This window comes from Artemia sp. Qi Xiang Cuo, chromosome 6 (assembly GCF_049724085.1).
Source record: "Artemia sp. Qi Xiang Cuo chromosome 6, ASM4972408v1, whole genome shotgun sequence".
NCBI lineage: Eukaryota > Metazoa > Arthropoda > Branchiopoda > Anostraca > Artemiidae > Artemia > Artemia sp. Qi Xiang Cuo.
The window spans coordinates 26,470,114-26,491,223 of NC_142799.1; the positions used below are offsets into that span (position 1 = coordinate 26,470,114).

General features: G+C 32.6%; 1 protein-coding gene across 2 annotated transcripts in view; it reads left to right on the plus strand.

Annotated features, from left to right (window-relative positions):
* LOC148951051 (dynactin subunit 1-like) overlaps positions 1-21,110 on the plus strand; it is a 177,506-nt gene that overhangs the window by 88,126 nt on the left and 68,270 nt on the right. For both annotated transcript variants that reach the window (XM_089090588.1, XM_089090589.1), the window contains 3 exons: positions 4,243-4,506; positions 5,681-5,869; positions 17,062-17,322. In XM_089090588.1, coding sequence (XP_088946714.1) covers positions 4,243-4,506; positions 5,681-5,869; positions 17,062-17,322 — 714 coding nt within the window. The remainder of the gene's footprint in view (positions 1-4,242; positions 4,507-5,680; positions 5,870-17,061; positions 17,323-21,110) is intronic.

Below are 21,110 nucleotides of genomic sequence, written 5' to 3' on the forward strand. Positions count from 1 at the left end.
AATCAGGTGTATTTATTTTTAATATATCATCAAACCGTTTATTAAAGCTGAATGGAGTGAATTTAAGTGCTCACAATAAGAAAGCATGTCGCCATTTTTTTTTCTGTTCCTGTTAAATTTGAAACTGGATGGATTTTCCTCGTCTGAAATTTTGCTTGTACACAAGAAGTTTTGTCATAAATGCAAAACAGATTTTGTTTTATTGAATTCAATTCATCACCTTGAAGTTGAAGATTGCTTTCATTAAATTTTTAAGACAAATCGGTCAAGTAAGCAATGTCACTTTGGATTGAATTAGTTTGGATTGCAAATCCACATTCTTATTTTTTAAGAGCTCCAGCACCAAGTTAAATAGCCTAAAACCTAAAAAAAATATATAAAACCTTAAATAGCCTAAAACCTATAAAAAATATATAAAACCTTATATATATATATAAACCTTATATTTTTAAAATATATATAAACCTTCAAGTTTAAAAACCTTAAAAACCTTATATTTTTATATATAAAATATATAAAAAATATATATAAAACCTTAAATAGCCTAAAACCTATAAAAAATATATAAATATATATATATATATATATATATATATATATATATATATATATATATATATATATATATATATATATATATATATATATATATATAAATCTTATATTTTTATATATAAAATATATAAAACCTTATATATATATATATATATATATATATATATATATATATATATATATATATATATATATATATATATATATATATATATATATATATATATATATATATATATATATATATATATATATATATAAAACCTATCTAAAGAGACACCCTTTGACAACCACCGAATTTCTGTATGAAGAAGCAAACGATTAAATTTTTCATCATTTCCAATACAAAGCTGCTTAAATAATATATCATTCAATGATCTGCTTCTGATTGTGTTGAATGCTTCAATTAAATATCTTAATGAATTATTTAGATGTGCACTTAAATTTGGGTAACAAGATGTTGGCGATTGAATGACACAGTGTACTATGAATGCACTCGGCACCTTCTTTTTTAAATATGCAAAAAAAAAAAAACTGTGGTGCCATACCATCGCTGGAGCACCGTCTGTGGCTATTGATAAAATATTACTCAGAGGTATTCCCTTTTCTGTAAAAAACTCATCTAATTAAAAAAATATTGATTCTCTCTTCGTGTCAGTTTGCAAATATTTAGCTAATAATAATTCTTTGCAAATTTCTTCTTCCTTTATGAACCACACGTCTACTAAAAGCAAAGCTTCGTTTCCTGGCAAAGTTGATAGGTCAAGCTGAATAGAAAATCGAGATGTTTTTAAATAGCCACACAATGAATCTTCAAGATCTTGTGCCATTTCATCAATTCTTCTTTGCATTGTATTATTGATCAAAGAAATTTTCTTGATAATATCAAATGCTGGCTTGTGTATAACAGAACGTATTACTTCTCTTACAGCCAGTGTTTTTAGTTCTTCATCAATAGTATGAGGTTTTCCCGATTTGGCAATTATTAGTGAAGTATTATAAGAAGTAAGCAAGCCTCCGCCATCTTGTGAGGTTGCGGTTGAAAAGAGCTTTGCCACTGTCGGTTGTTGGCTAAATTTTTCTTTGAGTGTACGAAAATAACTTAAATCCTTATCTTTTTTATCACCATGAATTTTAGTCAAATGTTCTTTTAGTCGAGAAGGCTTCATAGCTTCGTTTGATAATGTGGCTCTATCCAATGCGCTGTCACAAGGTGACAGCGCATTGGATAGAGCCAATGTGTCTGATTTTCTGGCAAATCAGACACATTGGCTATGTAATATTTGCAGGTGACTCAATAAAGCCATATTTCAAATATTCGATATTATATCGTCTACATTTTTTCTCTGGTTCAGCTATTATTATCTGTTAAAAAAATAAAACTTTTATGGCGGTGTTTAATGAAATGTAAATAAACATCATATCATTAATTGTAAAGCAAATATAATTACAACAAAAAATAATAATACGCACCAATTATAGTCGCACTATTTATTACTTATCTTTAACAAATATCAATCACGCTGCCTTACGTGACAGCAGCTGTAAGAATTTGAGGCTATGTTGCATTCTTATTCTTCTTCCAATTTATTGGAATTGGGTGATAAGGTTAGATTGCATCTTGATATATTTTAAACTGCTTCTTTTCCTTGTTTCAAAGTTGTGATATCTTCTTGCATACATAAATTTATGACAATAATATTTACTTTACAATTTTACGTTTTATAATTTAGTCATCTAGTTCTTCAAATGCAACAGGTATTTTTTACGTGTAAATTTTTCTGTTTTGTTTTATATTATTATCTCTACCATGTATAGAGGTTGGTTTATAAATTCGCTAAGTTAGAATAAGTTAAAATAAAGTAACTAAAGAAAAAATAACACCAAAACCAAGTTAACAAATAAACACATTTATAAATTGTAACTTAATTTACATTGTTTATTTGTAAATGTGTTATAAGTGTTACCATTTTTCTAATTATTTTCTTTTTCTTTTATGGTTTCACCACCCCCTACAGCTAATAATCGCCCCCCAAATGCTTCTGTGCCCATTACCTTCCCCCTGTTTTCCTGTAGCGCCCACTTTGAGAGTCACTGGTCTACAGGTAGCAAAGCAAAAAAAGTGATTTCAAATGTGATAATGATTTTCTGGTCATTAACTGAAGTAGTTGTGTATTTTTCTAATTTTTGTTACATCATAGTTTAAAAAAAAACCTGAGAAGATCCATATGCAAAGCCAAGGGGTCGGATCATCTTGATAATACCCGTGTCTTTCCAGAAAATGATGACGCTTCAAGCGATCGTTGCAGACCGTTCTGGTTTCCGATTTAAGAGAGATCGGTTGGAATATCGAGTATGATGTTGATTGCGTCATTTATACGGTAAACAAAAGCTGGATCAGGTCCATATTGGTCCCTCTTTTGGTGTCAGGAAGGTCCCTTTTTCGAAGTCAGGAAGGTCCCTAAAGGTTTCTTTTTCCTAAAATAAAAGTCCCTAAAATTCTATTTTTGACCCCCGATATGTAGATGATAAACAACTAATATATATATATATATATATATATATACATACATATATATATATATATATATATATATATATATATATATATATATATATATATATATATATATATATATATATATATATATATATATATATATATATATATATATATATAAATATATATAAATATATATAAATATATATATATATATATATATATATATATATATATATATATATATATATATATATATATATATATATATATATATATATATATATATATATATATATATATATATATATATATATATATATATATATATATATATATATTGTGATAATGCGAATAGCGCTATGTTGCACTACTAAAATTAAACTCACGCCAAATAAAATAAAACGTTATTTAAAATTTTTATACTATTATTCAATTATTCTGTTTGGCTAAACTATCATTCAGATTGATTCTACTTAACATAATTCATTAGTTAACTAAAATTTGTTTTGTGAATCCAAAGAAAATTTTCATTTCCTTCCACGTAAATTGTGATTTATTGGGTCCAGTAAAATCAGTGTTTGCTATTCTAGTTGAGTGAATAAAATCAAAGAAGTTATGCTATATGAGGTCTATAAAATGTTTGTTAGAGGTTCTTATTCTGATTGAAAACCGTCCCCGAATGGAAAAAGTGGAGATGATTTATTTTAGAAAACCAGAAACTTCTAACAACTCTGTAGAACCGAATAAGATACGGGACACCGGAAGGTTAAGTGTAGGCTACCAATCTCGGCTTGACAAAAATTTTAAGCTCGCCTTTTTAATTAACATAGCCATGTTATCCTCTAAAACACATTTATAGATTCTGGCACTGGGAACACGCAGAATCCATGTTTTTTTTTATTTTAAATTTTTTTAAATTAGTTTTTTAATAGTAATAAAAAAATGGTTTCATAACTTAATAATAGGTGCTGGGAAAATTTTGGTAATTTTAGGATTGGGGAGGGGCTTGGATCTGAAGAGCCCTCCCCCTCGACTTGGCATTGAGAACACATAGAATCAAGTTCTTTTTATTTCTATTAGTCCCTATGATGATTTGTAACGAGTTTGCCAAAAATTTTCCCGTCATTATAAAATGATTTGTTTAAATATTCAATTTATTCTAATTTAATTTTGTCAATTCATAGGCGGAAACGTTACAAATTGAATTAGATCAAGCTAGGCAGCGTGTTGAGGAATTACAATTGGACTTGGATATTTTAAGAGCAGAGGTCAGCGAGTGTGGATCAGATGGCGCAGGTGCAGTTTTCCAAATTAAGCAGCTTGAACAACAAAACCATAGACTGAAGGAAACTCTTGTGAAATTAAGGGATGTTAGTGCCTTAGACAAGCAGGAGCTTATGCGTACTCAGAAGGAATTGGAGCAGAAGAAAAATGAAGTTAATGAACTGGTATAAACTTCTTTTTGAACATTCCAATCTTTTCTATCGCTTGTAAAAGTAAAAAAGATGCCTGAGCCCCCAAACTCTAACAACAACCCCGTTTTTAGAACAAGGATTTTGGTTTCAGATCTTGCAGTTTGTATCCTTCTCGAATCAGAGCATTCTTTCTCGAACGTTTGAGGGCACAGTAAATATGCCAATAAATAATAATGAAGACAAGCCGCCTCTTCGTCATACAAAATACTGAAGAACTTGTTGTTGAAGTTCAGATTTATTGATTTCTTACTAAAAATGCAATTCATGTTTTAAATAGTTCTAATTTCCAGGTTTCTGTCAAATTGACTTATCAGATAACTCAGATTATGCCACCCTTTTTAGTGTCATAATGTTTTGGCTTCGTTTGGTTTGGCTAACAAGATGTCTCTTTGAACCTAGACAAGCTAATTCTTTTCAATGTAGATATCCAAAAAAACATTTTAGTAAAAATTATCCCTCCATAAAGTGTATTTTTTCAAAATTCAAATGTCGCTCCATTCTTCCCAATTAAAGCGCTCTGGCAACAAGGGCTTTTTTTCTTCTTATTTTCTTAGTGGCGTCAACTAGTTAAAGTTAGAAGGCTTCTAAGTTAGAGTTTTGATATAATAATTTCTATGTTGTTGTTATTTCATTTGATTTGTACTTATTTTTTTTTAGTATACTTTTCAACGTTACAAGATATAAGAAGCTATTGGAGACTTTTCTGAAGACTAAGCAAATAAATTAATACCTAAGCAAATATTGTGGCTAAATAAGTAATAGCCGAAATATAATATAAATATTGTTTTTAGCAAACAATTTGAAGCGTTTACATTGTATTTGTCATACAGCTGACCTACAATCAGCTATATGGTTATTTTTTATTTAATTTTTTTTATTTTGACTCAACTCCACTGTTATCTTAGTACTTAGAATTTTTGTAGGTGAGTTGTAACAAAGCTCTTAACAACCAGCTAAATGGTAAATAATATTTTATGTGTTTTTTTTTGTTTTTTTTACTCCATTCCACTATCATCTTAGTACTTAGAATTTTTGTAGAGTTGTAACGAAGCTCTCAACAATGGGCTAAATGGTAAATAGTGTTTTTACTTTCTTTTTCAATTTTGACTCTGCTCCACTATCATCTTAGTACTTCTGATTTTTGTAGGTGAGAAGTAACAAAGCTCTCAACAATCAGTTGGATACTGTTCGTTCAACTATTATTGATTTACAAGAACAGGTGGACGCAGCCCTTGGCGCAGAGAGTATGGTGGAACAGTTAACTGAGCGCAATTTATTGCTGGAAGACAAGATAGCAGAACTAGAAGAAGCAGTCTCTGATCTCGAACAGTTACAAGTAAGTCCTACAGAAATTGCATTTTCGTCATCAAAAATCTAACGTTAGTGGGGTTTTTGTGTGTTGGTATTACTGTCTAAATAATATTTTCCCCTTTTTTTCTTTTCTGTGTTTTTTCTAATGTTAATTTTATCATTAATGGGATTTTTGTGTGTTATTATTGCTATGTGACTAGTATTTTTCTTTGTTGTTATTGCTCTGATTGATACGTACTCCACTTTTTTCCTTGATTACTCCATTTTTTCTTTTTAACTCCAATGAACATTTTCTATCGTTAAAATGGGTAATAAAACGTATATATGTCAAACAGTTCGGGGTAATCAACTGTAAGTAAGGAGCGACTCGGTCCAAAAGTAACCGAAATTCTAAAAAGCGGAATTTTGATTATGATTTGACTTGGTTTTTATGCTCATTTCAAATAAATAAAATTTATTAAGTTAAATGTTACCTGCCAAAAGCTGCAAACCTGAGAAAATTTTCTTGATTTTGGAAAAACGAGGGTAGCATCCCCAAAAATTCAAATGATTTTAGCGAAAATCGAACCATCAGATTCAGCATATCAGAGAACCTATTGTAAAGGTTTCGAGCTCATATCTACGAAAACGGGGAATTTCGTGTTTTTTGTGTTTGGAAATGTCTAATAACTATGCTTTCGGGAATGATATAAGCCCCCATTGTCCCTGGAAAAGGGCTATAAGCTACGCAATTTGTCCATTTTTCACGCATAGTGTTTGCTATTGGGAAATATACGGAATTTTTGGGGAGAAATTTTCTGAGGGGGGTGGGAGATCTTCGACGGGCAGAATTTTCTCTGAGAAGACTTTTTCATTATGGTCAATCACATGGCTATCTCAAATTTTGATAGAATATCTTTGGGGAAAAAAGAGGGCTAGTTGCCCTCCAGTCTTTTTGGTCCCTTAAAAAGAATACCAGAATTTTTGGTTTCCGCTCGAATGAGCCCTCTCCCTATCTTCTAGAAACATTGGTTCCGTAAGATTTCCCCGTGGGGAAAACGAAAAAAAACCCAACAAAACAAATAAACACGCAGCAAATCCCACGTTTGTGCAGATAGGAGCTTGAAGCCTCTACAGTAGGATTCTCTGCTATGCTGAATCTGATGGTGTGATTTCCTTCAAGATCCCTTGACTTTTTGGTGGTGTTCCTCTCCCCCCTTTTTTGTCAAAAACTAGTTAACCTTTTGCAGGCTCAAGGCCGTACCCAGAGGAAGGTTAGGGGTGTTTGAACCCCCCCCCCCTAAAAATTTGTCTGACTCGTAAAAAAGTAACAAAAATGAATATAAACAAATTTTGTATGCTTTTTTTGAGATTTTTTTTTGTGTACCCCCTCCCCTCGGAATTTTTTTTTCTGTAAAACCCCCTACGAAAAAAAAATCCTGGGTACGGCCTTGCTCAGGCTCATAGCTTTTGGTGGGTATTAATAAACTTAATATATTTTTATATTTAGAATCAGTATAAAAACTTATTCTTTATATCATATCTTTATATATATATATAAAAGCTTATATCAATTGTTATCAAAATTCTGTTGTTTTTTTTGTGTTTTTCGGCTACTAGTGAGCCAAGTCGCTCTTTACTTACTGTTCGTTACACCACGAATTGTTTAATACACTTATGATGAGAAGTAATGCCGTACCTAAGAGGCGTCCACGATCCAAATCTGTTGATTCCTATTTTCTCCTTTTTTTTGAAGTCTCGAAGCCCTTGACTTGATTTCTAGTTCGTTACCACAAACTGTGTGAAAATGATTTACATTTATTAGAGTAAAGATCAATTGGTTGATTTAATTAATTTAGTTATTTGAATTATTAAATAAATATCAATTAAAAAATTAATTAACTAAATAGATTAATTAAAAGTTTAAAAACTGAGAAGAAAAAATTTATTAATTAGAAGATTAATTATAGAATTTCTTAGGTCAGCCTAATTATTCATCATAATGCAAGTGCACTTAAGCTCACTTTAGCTATCGATTTTCCGGATTTTAGGAAGAATTCTCAAACTGTATTTCAATGAAAGCTGTGCCACATCTTGGAGGTACGAGTTTTGAGACTAAAAATGATTTGGTATTCATTATAGGTTAATTATAGTAAATATTAACTGATAATTTGATTAATTTAATCGATTAAATAATTAACTAAAGATTAATTAACGAACTAATTAACTGAACACGTTAATTAAAAGATTAAAAACTGAAGATATACACTTATTAATTGAAAGATTAATTAACTAATTAATTAATTTAATTAATTAACTAAAGATCAATTATAGACTTTCTTAAAGGAGACCTTAGATGGTCAATCATTTTGATCAAAAGCTCCCGTCTATCAATTGATTAAAGCATGATTGACCGTTTAAGAACCGATTGAGGCATTCCAACTTTCTATTAATCACCGTCAACGCTTGACTCAAGCGTCAAACTGGCTCCTAGATGGTCAATCATGTTTTAATAAATTGATTGACGGAAGCCTTTGATCAAAATGATTGACCGTCTAGGGCAGGGGTGGCCAATCCGCGGGTCGCATGCGGCCCGCCGTAAACATTTTTGCGGCCCTCGAAATTCATCACACTTTTATATTCTGCGCCCTCATGATGCGCGCACATCCCGGAACATCACAGATTCGATGTTTTACTCTTAACTATGTTGTTTATCGATGTATATAGCCCAAGTATTATATTATTGTGTCGTATAGTCCAAGTATTATCAATGGATCATGTTATGCAAGTAGTTATAAAAACAGTAAATTACTTTCGATCACAAGTACCTGCGCATCGACAATTTAAGGATTTTCTGAAAGAATTAGATTCTGAATACGGTGACGTACTGACGTTGTGTACTTCAGTTGAGTTAGGTGAAGTCGTGGAAGATGTTTACAGCGATTTTATCAGTTACGAGAAGAAATTGATTTGCTTATGAATGACAAACGACAAAAAATGAATGACAAAAAAGGTCTGTGCCAGAATTAGAAATGATGAGTGGTTATCGGATTTATGCTTTTTAGTGACTATTGTCAGCAAACTCAATGAATGAAATATATCTTTGCAAGGAAAAGATCTCATAGTCAATACATTTAATCACATCAGAGTCTTTCAGAAGAGGTTGTTGTTATTTGAACCACAATTGAAAATTAATAATGCTCAACACTTTCCATTATTGAAATAATTTAAGAAATGAAACTGTAACAATTATACCAAATATGCGAAAGAAATAAGAAAACTTGCGGATGCTTTTGATAGCTGATTCAATAATTTGGAGTTGGAAAAAATACACCAAACATTTTTGAAATATATTCATCTCCTTTCCATGTTGAAATTGAGTCTGTCCCAGAATATCTCCAAATGGATCTGATTGACATACAGTGCAATAATGAATTAAAACGCATGTTAGGTAATTCATAATCAAAAAATAGTTTTTTTTAACGTTTACGTCACAAAAGAAAAGTTATCCAATTCAAGTAATTTGGCACAAAAAGTTGTTAGCGCTTTTGGTTCAACTTATACCTGCGAATCGTTTTTTTTTTTTTATTTCGAAAATGAAATTGACCAAACACAAAAAACGCTCAAAAATAACGGATTCTAACCTGCATCACCAATTACGATTTGCAAATACCCAAATTGAGATCGACTTCCAGAAGCTAAGTGAAAAAGTGAAGAAATAAATATTGCACTAGTGAAATAAATATTTTTCTATGATTTATTTTTTTATTTCGTTATTCTTTTATTGTTAGTATTATATATTTTTTATAATATGTATTTAGTATCATTATTATTATTATATTATTTATTTTTATATGTAAAAATAATAGTAAACATAATTAACAAAAACTCATTATTTTTCAATTTGTCACTCCAAAAAATATCAATAAAAGGTCTAAATCTAACATGGGTATATATATATAATTTTATATGCGGCCCGCGGAGTTATGATGCATTTCCAAAGTGGCCCGCCAGATAATTTGGGTTGGCCACCCCTGGTCTAGGGTTTCCTTTAGGCCAGCTTAATTATTCATCATAATGAAAAGTGCACTTAAGCTCACCTTAGCTTTCGGTTTTCAGGCTTTCATATAGATTTCTCAAACTATTTCAGTGGAACTTGTGCTACGTCTTTCAGGAACGAAGGTGATTTTTAATGGCTCTTCGTATAATCTATCAATTTTCCAAGAGAGTTTTCTTTTTCTGTGATTAGCTGAGAAATGCCTTTTTCTACGAAAAGATTTTCGTGTTTTCCAAATCAAAAATACCAGTTTTAATGCGATGTTCTTATCTACCTAAGCCACAAAATTACCAATAACTGCCATGATTTTGGCGATTTTCAGATGGATTTTTCTTTCTGATAATGTTAGAATAAAACAAAAATTTCTTCTTGTTCTTTTTTAAACAACAATTTGAGCTATTTGAGTCTATTAAATGAAAATTATAATAATAATAATAATCTGTATTTAAAAGCCAACTAAAGCCATATACAAAAAGACATACTAAAGAAAAAATTACACTTCGTTTGACATCCTTCCCATCAATACAAAATTTCCTACTGCCACAATATAACGGGGAGTCCTAGACCTCATTAACTCACAAAGCAGCCTATCTTCCCCCTCCTGGATAATTAATCCCCCTAAATGAGATAGTTGCTTACACCGGAGGAGGAAATGGCCCAACCCATAATCATTTTCCCCACATCCCAAGCAACTGCACCCGGCCTCCGGACCTTCCCTCTTTTTCCTTGCAACCTTAGTATAAATTGGAAGACAATTTGCTCGAATCTGAGTCCAAATCCTCAAATATTTAATGGGCAATCCCAAATTGAAATAAAACTCCTGACCAAAATTCTCTTTTACTTCTCAATACAAAGTAAGACTCGGAGATTTGTCCACAGCTGCTTGCCATAGTTGCACTTCTTGGTCTTCAAGTCTTGCACTAAATTCCTTGAAGAACTTTTCATGATCCTCTGGCCCTTTTCCCTTCTCCCACGAACTTGAAAATCCATTCTCATCTAATATCCTCTTGATTTGTGCTGTCCATGATGTTTTGTTACACTGAAGGAGAAGATCTTCATATGCTGCTCGGGCAAGTCTAGTCTGGGGAAGTTCTAGAAGTCTTAACCAAAATTTGATGATTTGGGTATATCTTTTCAATTTCAGGTTAAATATACCAAGATCACCTTTTAAAACTAACGTATGTGTTGTATTGTGTAGGCCAAAAACTCGTTTATAATATTGAAGTTGAAGGGTTTCTAGTTGCTTTGCCGGCTAATACCCCCATATTTCTGATCCATAATGTAAGATAGGCATAATTTTAGTATTAAATATATGTTTGTGGAGGCGTAGTTCACTTATTTCTACTGTTAGTGTGCTTCTGTATATACCAAATAATGCATTTCTTCCTTTCTGTGCCATTGTTGTAATATGACTCGTCCATTTTCCATTTTGACAAAGGATGAAACCTAAGTATTTGGCTTTTTCCACCACTTCCAGCCTTTTTCCATTCAATAAAAATTGTGGTGCTGATTCCAAGGGTATTTTGCTAAAAATCATGACTTGGGATTTCGTGACATTCACCTCTAGCTTCTTCTCTTGCAAATATTTTTCAAGGAGATTCAAGAGAGTTTGTAAATTATTATTTGTCTTTGCCAGTAATATAATGTCGTCTGCAAATAGTAGCATTGACATATTCAGATTTCCCAGTCGGAGAGTAGGTGCCCATCTTTGTCAGAAATAAGGAACAATATCATTAATAAACATAGCAAATAATTTTGGCGAGAGTGTACTTCCTTGGCGCACGCCCTTTTTCGAGAAAAAAGGCAGAGATATTCCCTTCCTAACAACATTTACAAAACTTTTATTCAATGAATACATAGATGATAGAATTTGTAAAAAAGGGGCTGGTAGGCCTAGATTTAATAATACTTTCACCACTAAAACCCGATCTACACTATCAAATGCTGATTTCAAATCAATTAGGGCCACATATAATTTTCCTTTACCTTTGCAGTGCTTTTCTACAAGAGCATTAATAACAAAAACTCTTATCAGCTGTGGAATAACCTGGTCTGAACCCAACTTGTTCTTGCAAGATTTTTTTCTCTTCTATCCACAGACCCAGCCTTTTATCTATAATTTTTTCTAAAAATTTCCCAGCACTGTTTAGGAGGCTTATTGGTCAATAGTTGTTATGTGTAGTGGGATTAACATTCTTATAAAGTGGGAGAAGCGAGGTTTTCCAGGTCATTGGCCACTTCCTCTTTGAAATTATTAGGTTAAATAATGAGACCAAAAAAGGTAAAAGAACAGTCCGAAATGCTTCGAAGATCTTCATAGGAATTCCATCGGGCCCGGGAGCTGAATCACCTCGTATTTTGTTAAGCGAATCTTCAATTTCTTCCGGGGTGATTGGGTCGCATAACACGTAATCTTCCTGGTTCAGAGGGAATGATGTTTCTTCACAGTTATCTAGACCTAATGTCTCTTGTAGGTGTATGTTGCTATCCTGGGTATCTTCTTGTAGTAGTTTGAAGTAATCGGGCCAAGTTTCGGGGGCGGGCACCTCTGACTGTCGGTCTTTTAGCCTATCTCTTTTTATGATTGTCCAGAACTCCCTACTGTTATTTTCTCTAAAGCACTTTAAAAGAGTGGCCTTTCGTTTCCGTTTTTAATTTTACTTTTTCCTTTTTATTAATTTTTTGTTGTATTTAAGTACTAAAAGGTAACTTGTTAATTTCTTTATTTTTTATTACTCATTCAGTGCATTATTTACATTTTATCCAAGTTAACGCTACTGAATTTAAATTCTTCGTCATAAAAACTTTCATTCTTTTTCTCGGCTGATTTTACTGATGCCAGCGATTTGCTTAAAATTTGTAAAAACCTATTCGCTATTGTTTCCGGGTCGGCATTCGGTACCTCGGCCTCATACTTCAGATGGTCCATTTCTTTAGCTATGGGGTCATTAATTAATTCCTCATGGACCAGTACCCATTGTTCATGTGACCAATTGCAATTGATTCTAGGAGGTAAAATTGCAAGCTCCTTTCTCTTCCTCGTTTCCTTATTCACATACCTCTCCTCATTACTCCTCTCAACCGAACAATAGTCCCTTCTAGAGATAATATACTCTACTTTAACTGGAAAGTGATCCTGTTCCATGTATCACTTTCACATTTAGGGATTCAATTTCGAGCCCAGTGTCAACCAATATATAATCAATCAAACTAAAGCAAGGTCATGAAACACAAGTGTACTCACCTAAGCTACCATCCTCACCAAATCTCCCATTACCAATTGCCAAACCAGAACCTCCACACTGTACAAGGAGTTTCTTCCCCCTTGAGTTAACTCTCCTTTTTCTATCTTGGCTCCTTCTTGGTATAAATTACATTGAAGGAATAATCCCCGCTACAGGGTCGTCATCATCATCTGAAACAAAACTCATATTTAGTTCTGGTTGTTCAGCAGTGTAAGCGTTTAAATCACCTATTAATAACACTGAATCTCCTTTATACCGAGATCTAATAAGAATAATTTCTTCCTCTAATATTGCCCAAGTATCCTCTTCACAATATGAAATATTTTCTGGTGAAATATAAACACACCCCAATATAAACCACTTCCCCAAAAAATTCAAACGTAACCATATCAAATTCTCAGACATGCTTGGCAAACGACTTAAACTAGAAAATTCATGTTTCTTGACTAGCACTATTATTCCTCCATAGTTCCTGGAATTCCTTGATGTCCTTCTATTTACCCGAAAAACAACATAACCAAACACTGATATTTCCTCTTCTGGCAGAAACCATGTTTCAACTATACAAGCTATTTGTAAATTCAAAAATGAACTATTTAAACACACATCTCTTTCTCTACTTAGACCCTGTACATCCTACTTAATAGCTGATAGTTTCTGTATATGGCTATTTCCTTATCCTATGACAAATGGTGGTCGTTCTGCTAGAGTTTGGCCACATTTTTTTGGATTATGACTTTTTTGTTTCCTTTCCAATTTTGGTTCTTTATTTGGTCTCACATTTCTTTGATCCTGCTTACTATCGTTGCTTGGGCTTATAATCATGTCCAGGACCCTTTTTCCTTCCAGCCTACCACTTTTCGCGTGGTTTCCAATAGGAATGTTAGGGTCTAGTACCGCGGCCGGCTTTTCTATGATCGTTGTATCTGAATCGCTGTTTGAGATGCTTTCAATTTCAGGATCTGAATCACTATCGCTTGACGAGGATCGCATATAAGACCTTCTCGGGATATGGTTTTTTGTGCTACTATCTTTATCATGAGTTTGTTTTTCCATAGTCGGCTCCGCCATTTCCAGCACTGTTTTTCTCTCAAAGTCATAAACAAACGTCTGTTTGTCTATGCATAATCTAGTTCCGCGTAGCTTCACAATTCTCTTTTTGCTTATAGCTTGGGATAATAAAGGTCCCTTTTGTTTGAAAAGGTTCGCATTCCCCAACAAAATGTCTCGTGTAACTTTGGAATTGAACTTTACTAAAATAGGGCGTGGGTTTTGTGGTCCCCTTAAACGAACAGCATCCCTGAATTCCCACTTTGACCCTTTTAAGCTTGGCACAGTATTACTGATTAGCGCAATTATATCATCTAACAGGGTTGTATTCGATATAGGGGGCTGGGGAAAATTATAAAACATCAAATTTGTCTGTTTTATTTCTTTCTCAAGCCGCATATTTCTCTTACGGGATACTTCCAGCTCTGCTCGAATGGTTGTCAATTCTTGAGCTGTATCCGTTTGCTTAACGTTAAACTCTTTCATTTTAGCTTCAATACTTGCTAGGCTTAGTTTAACGTCATCGATACTCTTCGACAAGCTAGGGATTTCGAACACTGCCTTTTTTATCTCTTCAAGGGCAAATGCTATAGGCTGTCCTTCCATCCTTTTTGTATTATAAACGGGAAAATTATTAGCTTAATTTTCTATTAAACATGAAACGAGGACTTGCACGCAAAGGGGGCTACTTTGTAGCTTGTGCGGCCCCCCAGTTTCAAACAGAATAGGTGGTAGATTCTATTCGTCAATCTTCTTTTGAAGCCCATGTTAAATCATATACCACAATTAAAAGGTTTATAAATCTTGTCAAACTGGTTTATAACTCTTTTAAGCAGAGTATCACTATAGATTTTATTTCGTCTCCGCACTGAATGAATGCCAAAATTTAAATGTCTTATTGCGTATTTCTACTACCTTTTTTTTCATTTGTCCTTGGATTGGGGTTCATACCTAGAATTTTTATTTGTCCTTGGATTGGGGTTCATACCTAGAATTTTCATTTGTCCTTAGATTGGGGTTCATACCTAGAATTTTCATTTGTCCTTGAATTGGGGTTCATACCTAGAATTTTCATTTGTCCTTGGATTGGGGTTCATACCCTGTGCACTGTCTTTGCGCAGTTTCAGTTACGGCTAGATTGTCTTATGTCCTTTGTCCAAGGGTTTGAAACCCTTGGACAATGTAACTACAAACTTATAGGAAGACAACTAGCAAAACCTTGAATCCTCACTAGGGTTTGAAACGATTGATCGTGACAGTAAACAAAAAAAATACAGTTTGATCTGGACAATTAAAATGGAACACAAATAATATGAATTGGTTTTTAAAAGGCCTTGTAATGTGGGCCTTGTGTGAAAAAAAACGTTATTTGTACTGATACATATTTTCTATAGACTTCTATATTTTTAATTGTTATATAATTGGAAAACAAAGAAAAAGGATGAAGCATAATCAATTATGCGATTATTTAAAAATGGATTTGACTGCGATAATTCTAAATACTTGAAGTGAGAAAACTTAAATACTCGATTGCATGTGTGTTACCCGTCGAGTTATATTCACGGTTTCCCATTCTGAATAATTAGAGCACACATTAACGCAGTCGACAATTCTTTTTTTTGGGGGGGGGGGTATATTTAATAGAATAATATGAAATGCCCTAAAAGGTTTTTTTTGCGTCTCTTTACTATATTTTTTTATTACTAATCCCAAATTATGTTAGGATAGATTGATCTTCGTTAGATAGGGGGAGTGGGGTATTGTGGGCTGTTGAATCTTGAATCTCAGACGAACAGTAATTTATTTAATATATAACCGTTACAGCAGGTTTCATTGCTCCAGCAAAATCCGATTGAAAATACGAACAACCCTTGTAGAGGGTTGTTCATCCCTCTAAAAAGTAATTCAGAACATTGGTTGTTCATCTCTAGACTTGTTCACTGTTTCCCGTTTGTTAGTGTTATTTCGTTGACCAATAGGAGGTAATTAATCGTTGTGAACTCCCACTGATGAAATTTACTGATGAAGTCTTACTATTGCTAGTACTTTCTAAGCGGTAGTATCATTAGGATTCCTTGGATCTCTCTAAAAAAAGGAAACGAAAATTAGGAACTAAAATTGTTAATAAATTGCTGTTTAACTTAATAAGGATTATTTTTTTAATTAAATTGAACGAAAAAAATATTATTTTCACTAAAATAAGGTAAAAAAAAATCATTAGTTGAATTAATGAAAAATTATTGAATAAAATTCGGAGTGAAACATGGAAAATTCCCCATAGGAAAAAAAGTTTAGCTGTCCATAGCTTACATAGTTAATTAGTCCCGTGTCATTTTATAATGTTAAAACATGAAATTAGGCAACGACCAAAAAATTAGTCTTATTCAATGTAAATATTTCAAAACAATGTAAAGTATATATAATTTTTTATTGTAGATTGTAAATTTACATATAGTCTATATTATATTTATTTAATATATATTCTATACGTAAGTAATATATAATCTATATCGGAAAGTATGTCGTCCCACTGACAATCTAGATCCTGAAAATTGTGTTCTACACGCAATAGGAAGCTCACAGTATAGATTGTTATTATAGAAAGCTTACAATTTAGATTGTAATTATAGAGAGCTCACAATCTATATTGTTATCATAGGGAGCTCACAGTCTAAATTGTGATTATAGAGAGCTCAAAATCTAGATTGCTAATTCGACAATTATGCTTGAAAGTATGATTTTGATTTAGGTGGATTGTAGGCTAAATGAATTTTGTAGGCTAAATGAAGTGAGTTACCACAGTTTGCAGTTCGACTAACAAGTCAAATGAACTGGTAATATGTTTGAATATAATGTTGTTATTTATTGCAATAAACTTCATTTCAGGATTTGAACGAAGAACTACAAGAAAATGCCCGTGAAATGGAGTTGGAATTAAGGGAAGAATTAGATATGGCCCAGTCTAAAACCCGAGAATCCCTCAGAGTTAGGGACGCTCTTCAGGAGATGGCATCGGATCGAGAACAGACTATACTAAAATTTAGAGATTTGGTACAGAAACTACAGGAGCAAAATCAAGAGCTGAGAAACAGCTTAGAAAAAGAGACAAACAAACCTGTAACTCCAACTGAAATAATTGATTTCAAGGTATTTCTATATCTGCTGCTGTTTCAGTTAGCCTGATTTCTGTAAAAAGCAGATTTCTTAGTATGATGGCTCTTTTTAGACTTGATGCTACAGTTAAACTTAGAATAAAATTCCATCGGAAATTAAAATTTGTAGTGCCTGTTTTATTGCACACCCTACTTTCAAGTTTCAACTACATATTTTCACAGGAAGGTAACCAAATTCGCTTAAAATTAGATGGACGAATAGGTACAGCTATTAAAATATATAGCTCTTAAAAATATTTAGTATGAATTGTCTCAGTCATACAATAAACAGTCCAAACGAACGAGAATTTTGGCTTCACGGATTTTCAAAATTAAATTGATGGAGGGTAAATAATTATTTTCGTTTTCGCACGTTTGACTTTTTTTCTTTCACTTAAAAAAACACACACACATAAAAAACCGAACAAGTCTGTGTAACTGAAATTTTTTAGCAATAATTTAGAAAAATAGCAAACAAACCCGTGATACCATTTAAATAATTACCTGAAATGTTATTCTTATTATCTTCCTGTGTTTGAAGTATGACTCAGTGTATTCAGTATGACTCAGTGTGACTCAGTATATCTGCTTGTGTATCAAAGTGTAATTCGAAGTATATTTGGTAATCGAACAGAGCTTTGATCCCAACAAAATAATTTATTTTCAGTTGTAAATAGTTTTATTTTAATTTAAGTAAAATAACTGATTTTAACTTATTTATTAATTTACACACACGTCACAGTTTGTGTCATTTTAGTCTTTATTTATCCATCAATGTTTATTCTTTGGTCTTCATTTTATACTAATTATATTTGGTCATTACTCAAGAACAGGGGTGCCAAAAATTTCCCAATTCAAATTGGTAGTTTTCCCGTCTAGAAATTTTTATTGATATCGGCTGAATTTTTACGTGAGCTGCTGAAGTCTTTTTTTCTTTTTCCTGTCACTTAAAAAAAAAACACACAAAAAAACGAACAAGTCTGTGGTCCCAACTGAAACGATTGATTTTAAAGTAATTGTGTTAATTTATTTCAAGAATTAGTTTTCAATGCAGCCTTTGTATTTAGAATTGCAAAAGGAGCAGTGGTAAGTAGATCGTGTTCGAGTTCATGCACCAGGTTCAGTCTTGATCTACTCAGTTGATTTTTCAGTTTCTGTTAGGTTAGGTTAGGTTATTATTAGGTTAGGTTAGGTTAGGTTGTATTATGTAATTTCTAACATAGCCTCAGCTTATTCGATACTGTCAAGAACTTAGAAAGAAACAAAATTATCCCTTATCAAATTGCCCATTTCTCCGTCTAAAGATTTTCCTGATATTCCTATATTTGAAATCTACACTGTTTCCAAAAGTTTTTTTTTTCAATATTTAAGAGAAATTAACGAACTTTTTCGTGACCCAACTAATGTACTTGGTTTTAATATATTTCTTATGTCTGGTTGCGACCTTCGTAACTCAAAGGTATCTTAGAAATGATTTAGAATTAGAAACAAACATACTCATAACCCCAAGTTAAATAATTGATTTAATAACGATGCTGTAACTGTAACTATTGACGAGGCCTCCATCAGCCTTGTGATAAAAATATTTTGAAGACTTTCCATCCTACCAACACAAGTTGGGTCAGACATCGTAGTTCTTAAATCGATGGAGCACCGCAAAGGTAAAATGGTAAATTGATTGAATTAAAAACATAGCATCAACGTCCATCAGAAAACGGAGTGGGAAGACGGAAAAGGAAACGAACTTTTAAAATCCTACAACAGAATCATGGGCGCACGTAGCTTCTTGTCTAGGTGGGGGGGGGGCAGCTGATTATGTGATGAAGGGTGGGGGGAAGCTGAAGTTATATTGTCAGTTTAAAAAACCTTACATTGCCAGCAAGCTCTATCATGCCTATGAAATCTTTATTAATAAGTAATGACCAAAAATCATCAATAAGTTTCAGCATTAATCTTCTTGGATTAGAGTTAAATCTTTCCAAGACATTATGGTAATTGCTTCTTGTTTTACTTTAATTCTGTCATTTCGACTGTTTATTTCCAACTTTTTCAACCATCTACCTTTTTTCAACTGCTTTTTCAACCATCTGCTCTTGCTCCTACCCCGCAAAGGTAAAATCGGCAGTGGACTCTTTTAAAGGCATAACTAATGCTCCAAAAGGTATGACCAGTCATCTTTGCCAAAAAATATAAGTTTAATTAAAAAGGAATATTTTAGGAATAATTCAATTTAAAAAGTTATTAAAAGTCAAATATTTCTCTGCTTATTATAATTCGAATCACGGCTAAACTCAGAATTGATTTTTGCATATTAATGGCGAAACCTTTTTTTTTCATGAACCATTTGAAGGAGAATCAACGTATTACACGAACCATTTTGACTGTCTATTAACGTTGAATAAAATTGTGCCATTGTGACTATTTTTGCTGCTCTCTGTCCATTTATTTGTATCACTAAGCAATAAGTTAGCCACAAATTGTTTTGCTATTTGAAATTTTTTAAACACAAATAAACAGGTCAGTTATTTAAAGTATGCACCTTTTTCATTATTTTATGAATCTTTTTTTTCTTAGATCCAGTACCTAACTCTGTTATCCAAATAGAACTATTTACATTAACTCCGAAAAACACCATAATTTTCCTGTTCCCCACTGTATTTGAAATGGTTTTTGCGTGGTTTGAAATAAAATGTTCGTATTTATACAAAAACTCCCAAAAAATGTAAACAAACATCTCTACTACTAGAAAATTACATTGTATTTTCAATTACACAGTCCTTGTGGCTCCATCCGCTCTCTAGGGAACCTGAATCCTTTTAATCTGATTTCGACTCAGTATGGCCATTGACATATGCTCCCCGATCGACCCGCTATTTTAAATTCCCCGCCACAAGAAGTCCCCTTCCAAGCTACGGAAATATTCCTACAACCCCCCCCCCCCCCCCATTAGATAATGCTGGTAAATCATTTGGATTCACTGTATATTGATCTTGATTGGCTGCAAAGTCAGGGTCAAATTTTCTACAGTATAATGTAACTTCACTCTTGTCATATCTCTTTGTATAGTCAATGATACTATTTGCATTCATATTATGAAATTCACGAGTTTCAATCTGTTTTTAGATAGAAATCCTTCTTTGCTCACAAGTAACTGGAACTAGGAAGAAAAAACTTTCTAGACCCTAAAAAAGAGTTAAAAACAAAAACAAATCTAGCCAAAAAACTTCGAGAAAGGATTGAAAAAAAAAAATATATGGCTAAAAATCTCCGAAAAACCTCCCATTTGGTCCATCTGCTATCGCCGCTAAAACACATCTCAGCGTTTAAAAGAACCCCCAAGAAAATTATATGGACTGTTTGCTCGAGTTAATGCTTTGTTTCACATCATAACCCTGGGTAGACTCTACTACGCTCATTTCTCCCTGCGTCTTTTCTTTGTGGCTCCAATTTAAAGTTTTTTTTTTTTTTTTTTTTTTTTTTTTTTTTTTTTTTTAACACACTCAAAACGTAAGTTAGTTTGATCTTTATTCTTTATTTTTGTATTTATCATCTCTAGTTAGCAATAACTGGTATATTCCCATAAGAAATAAAATCGAAAATAGCTACGAAGACCACACTGCCTTTCCATAACAAACAACAAAAGCACGAGGAACAATAGGGAAATCTTTTTGCAAGACAGTGGAGATAATTTGAATGAATATTTCGGCCTTATGTCCAAGGGCCGTCCTCAGCAAGACAAAAATATATAAAAGAAAAAAGACTCACAACAACATGCGACCAATA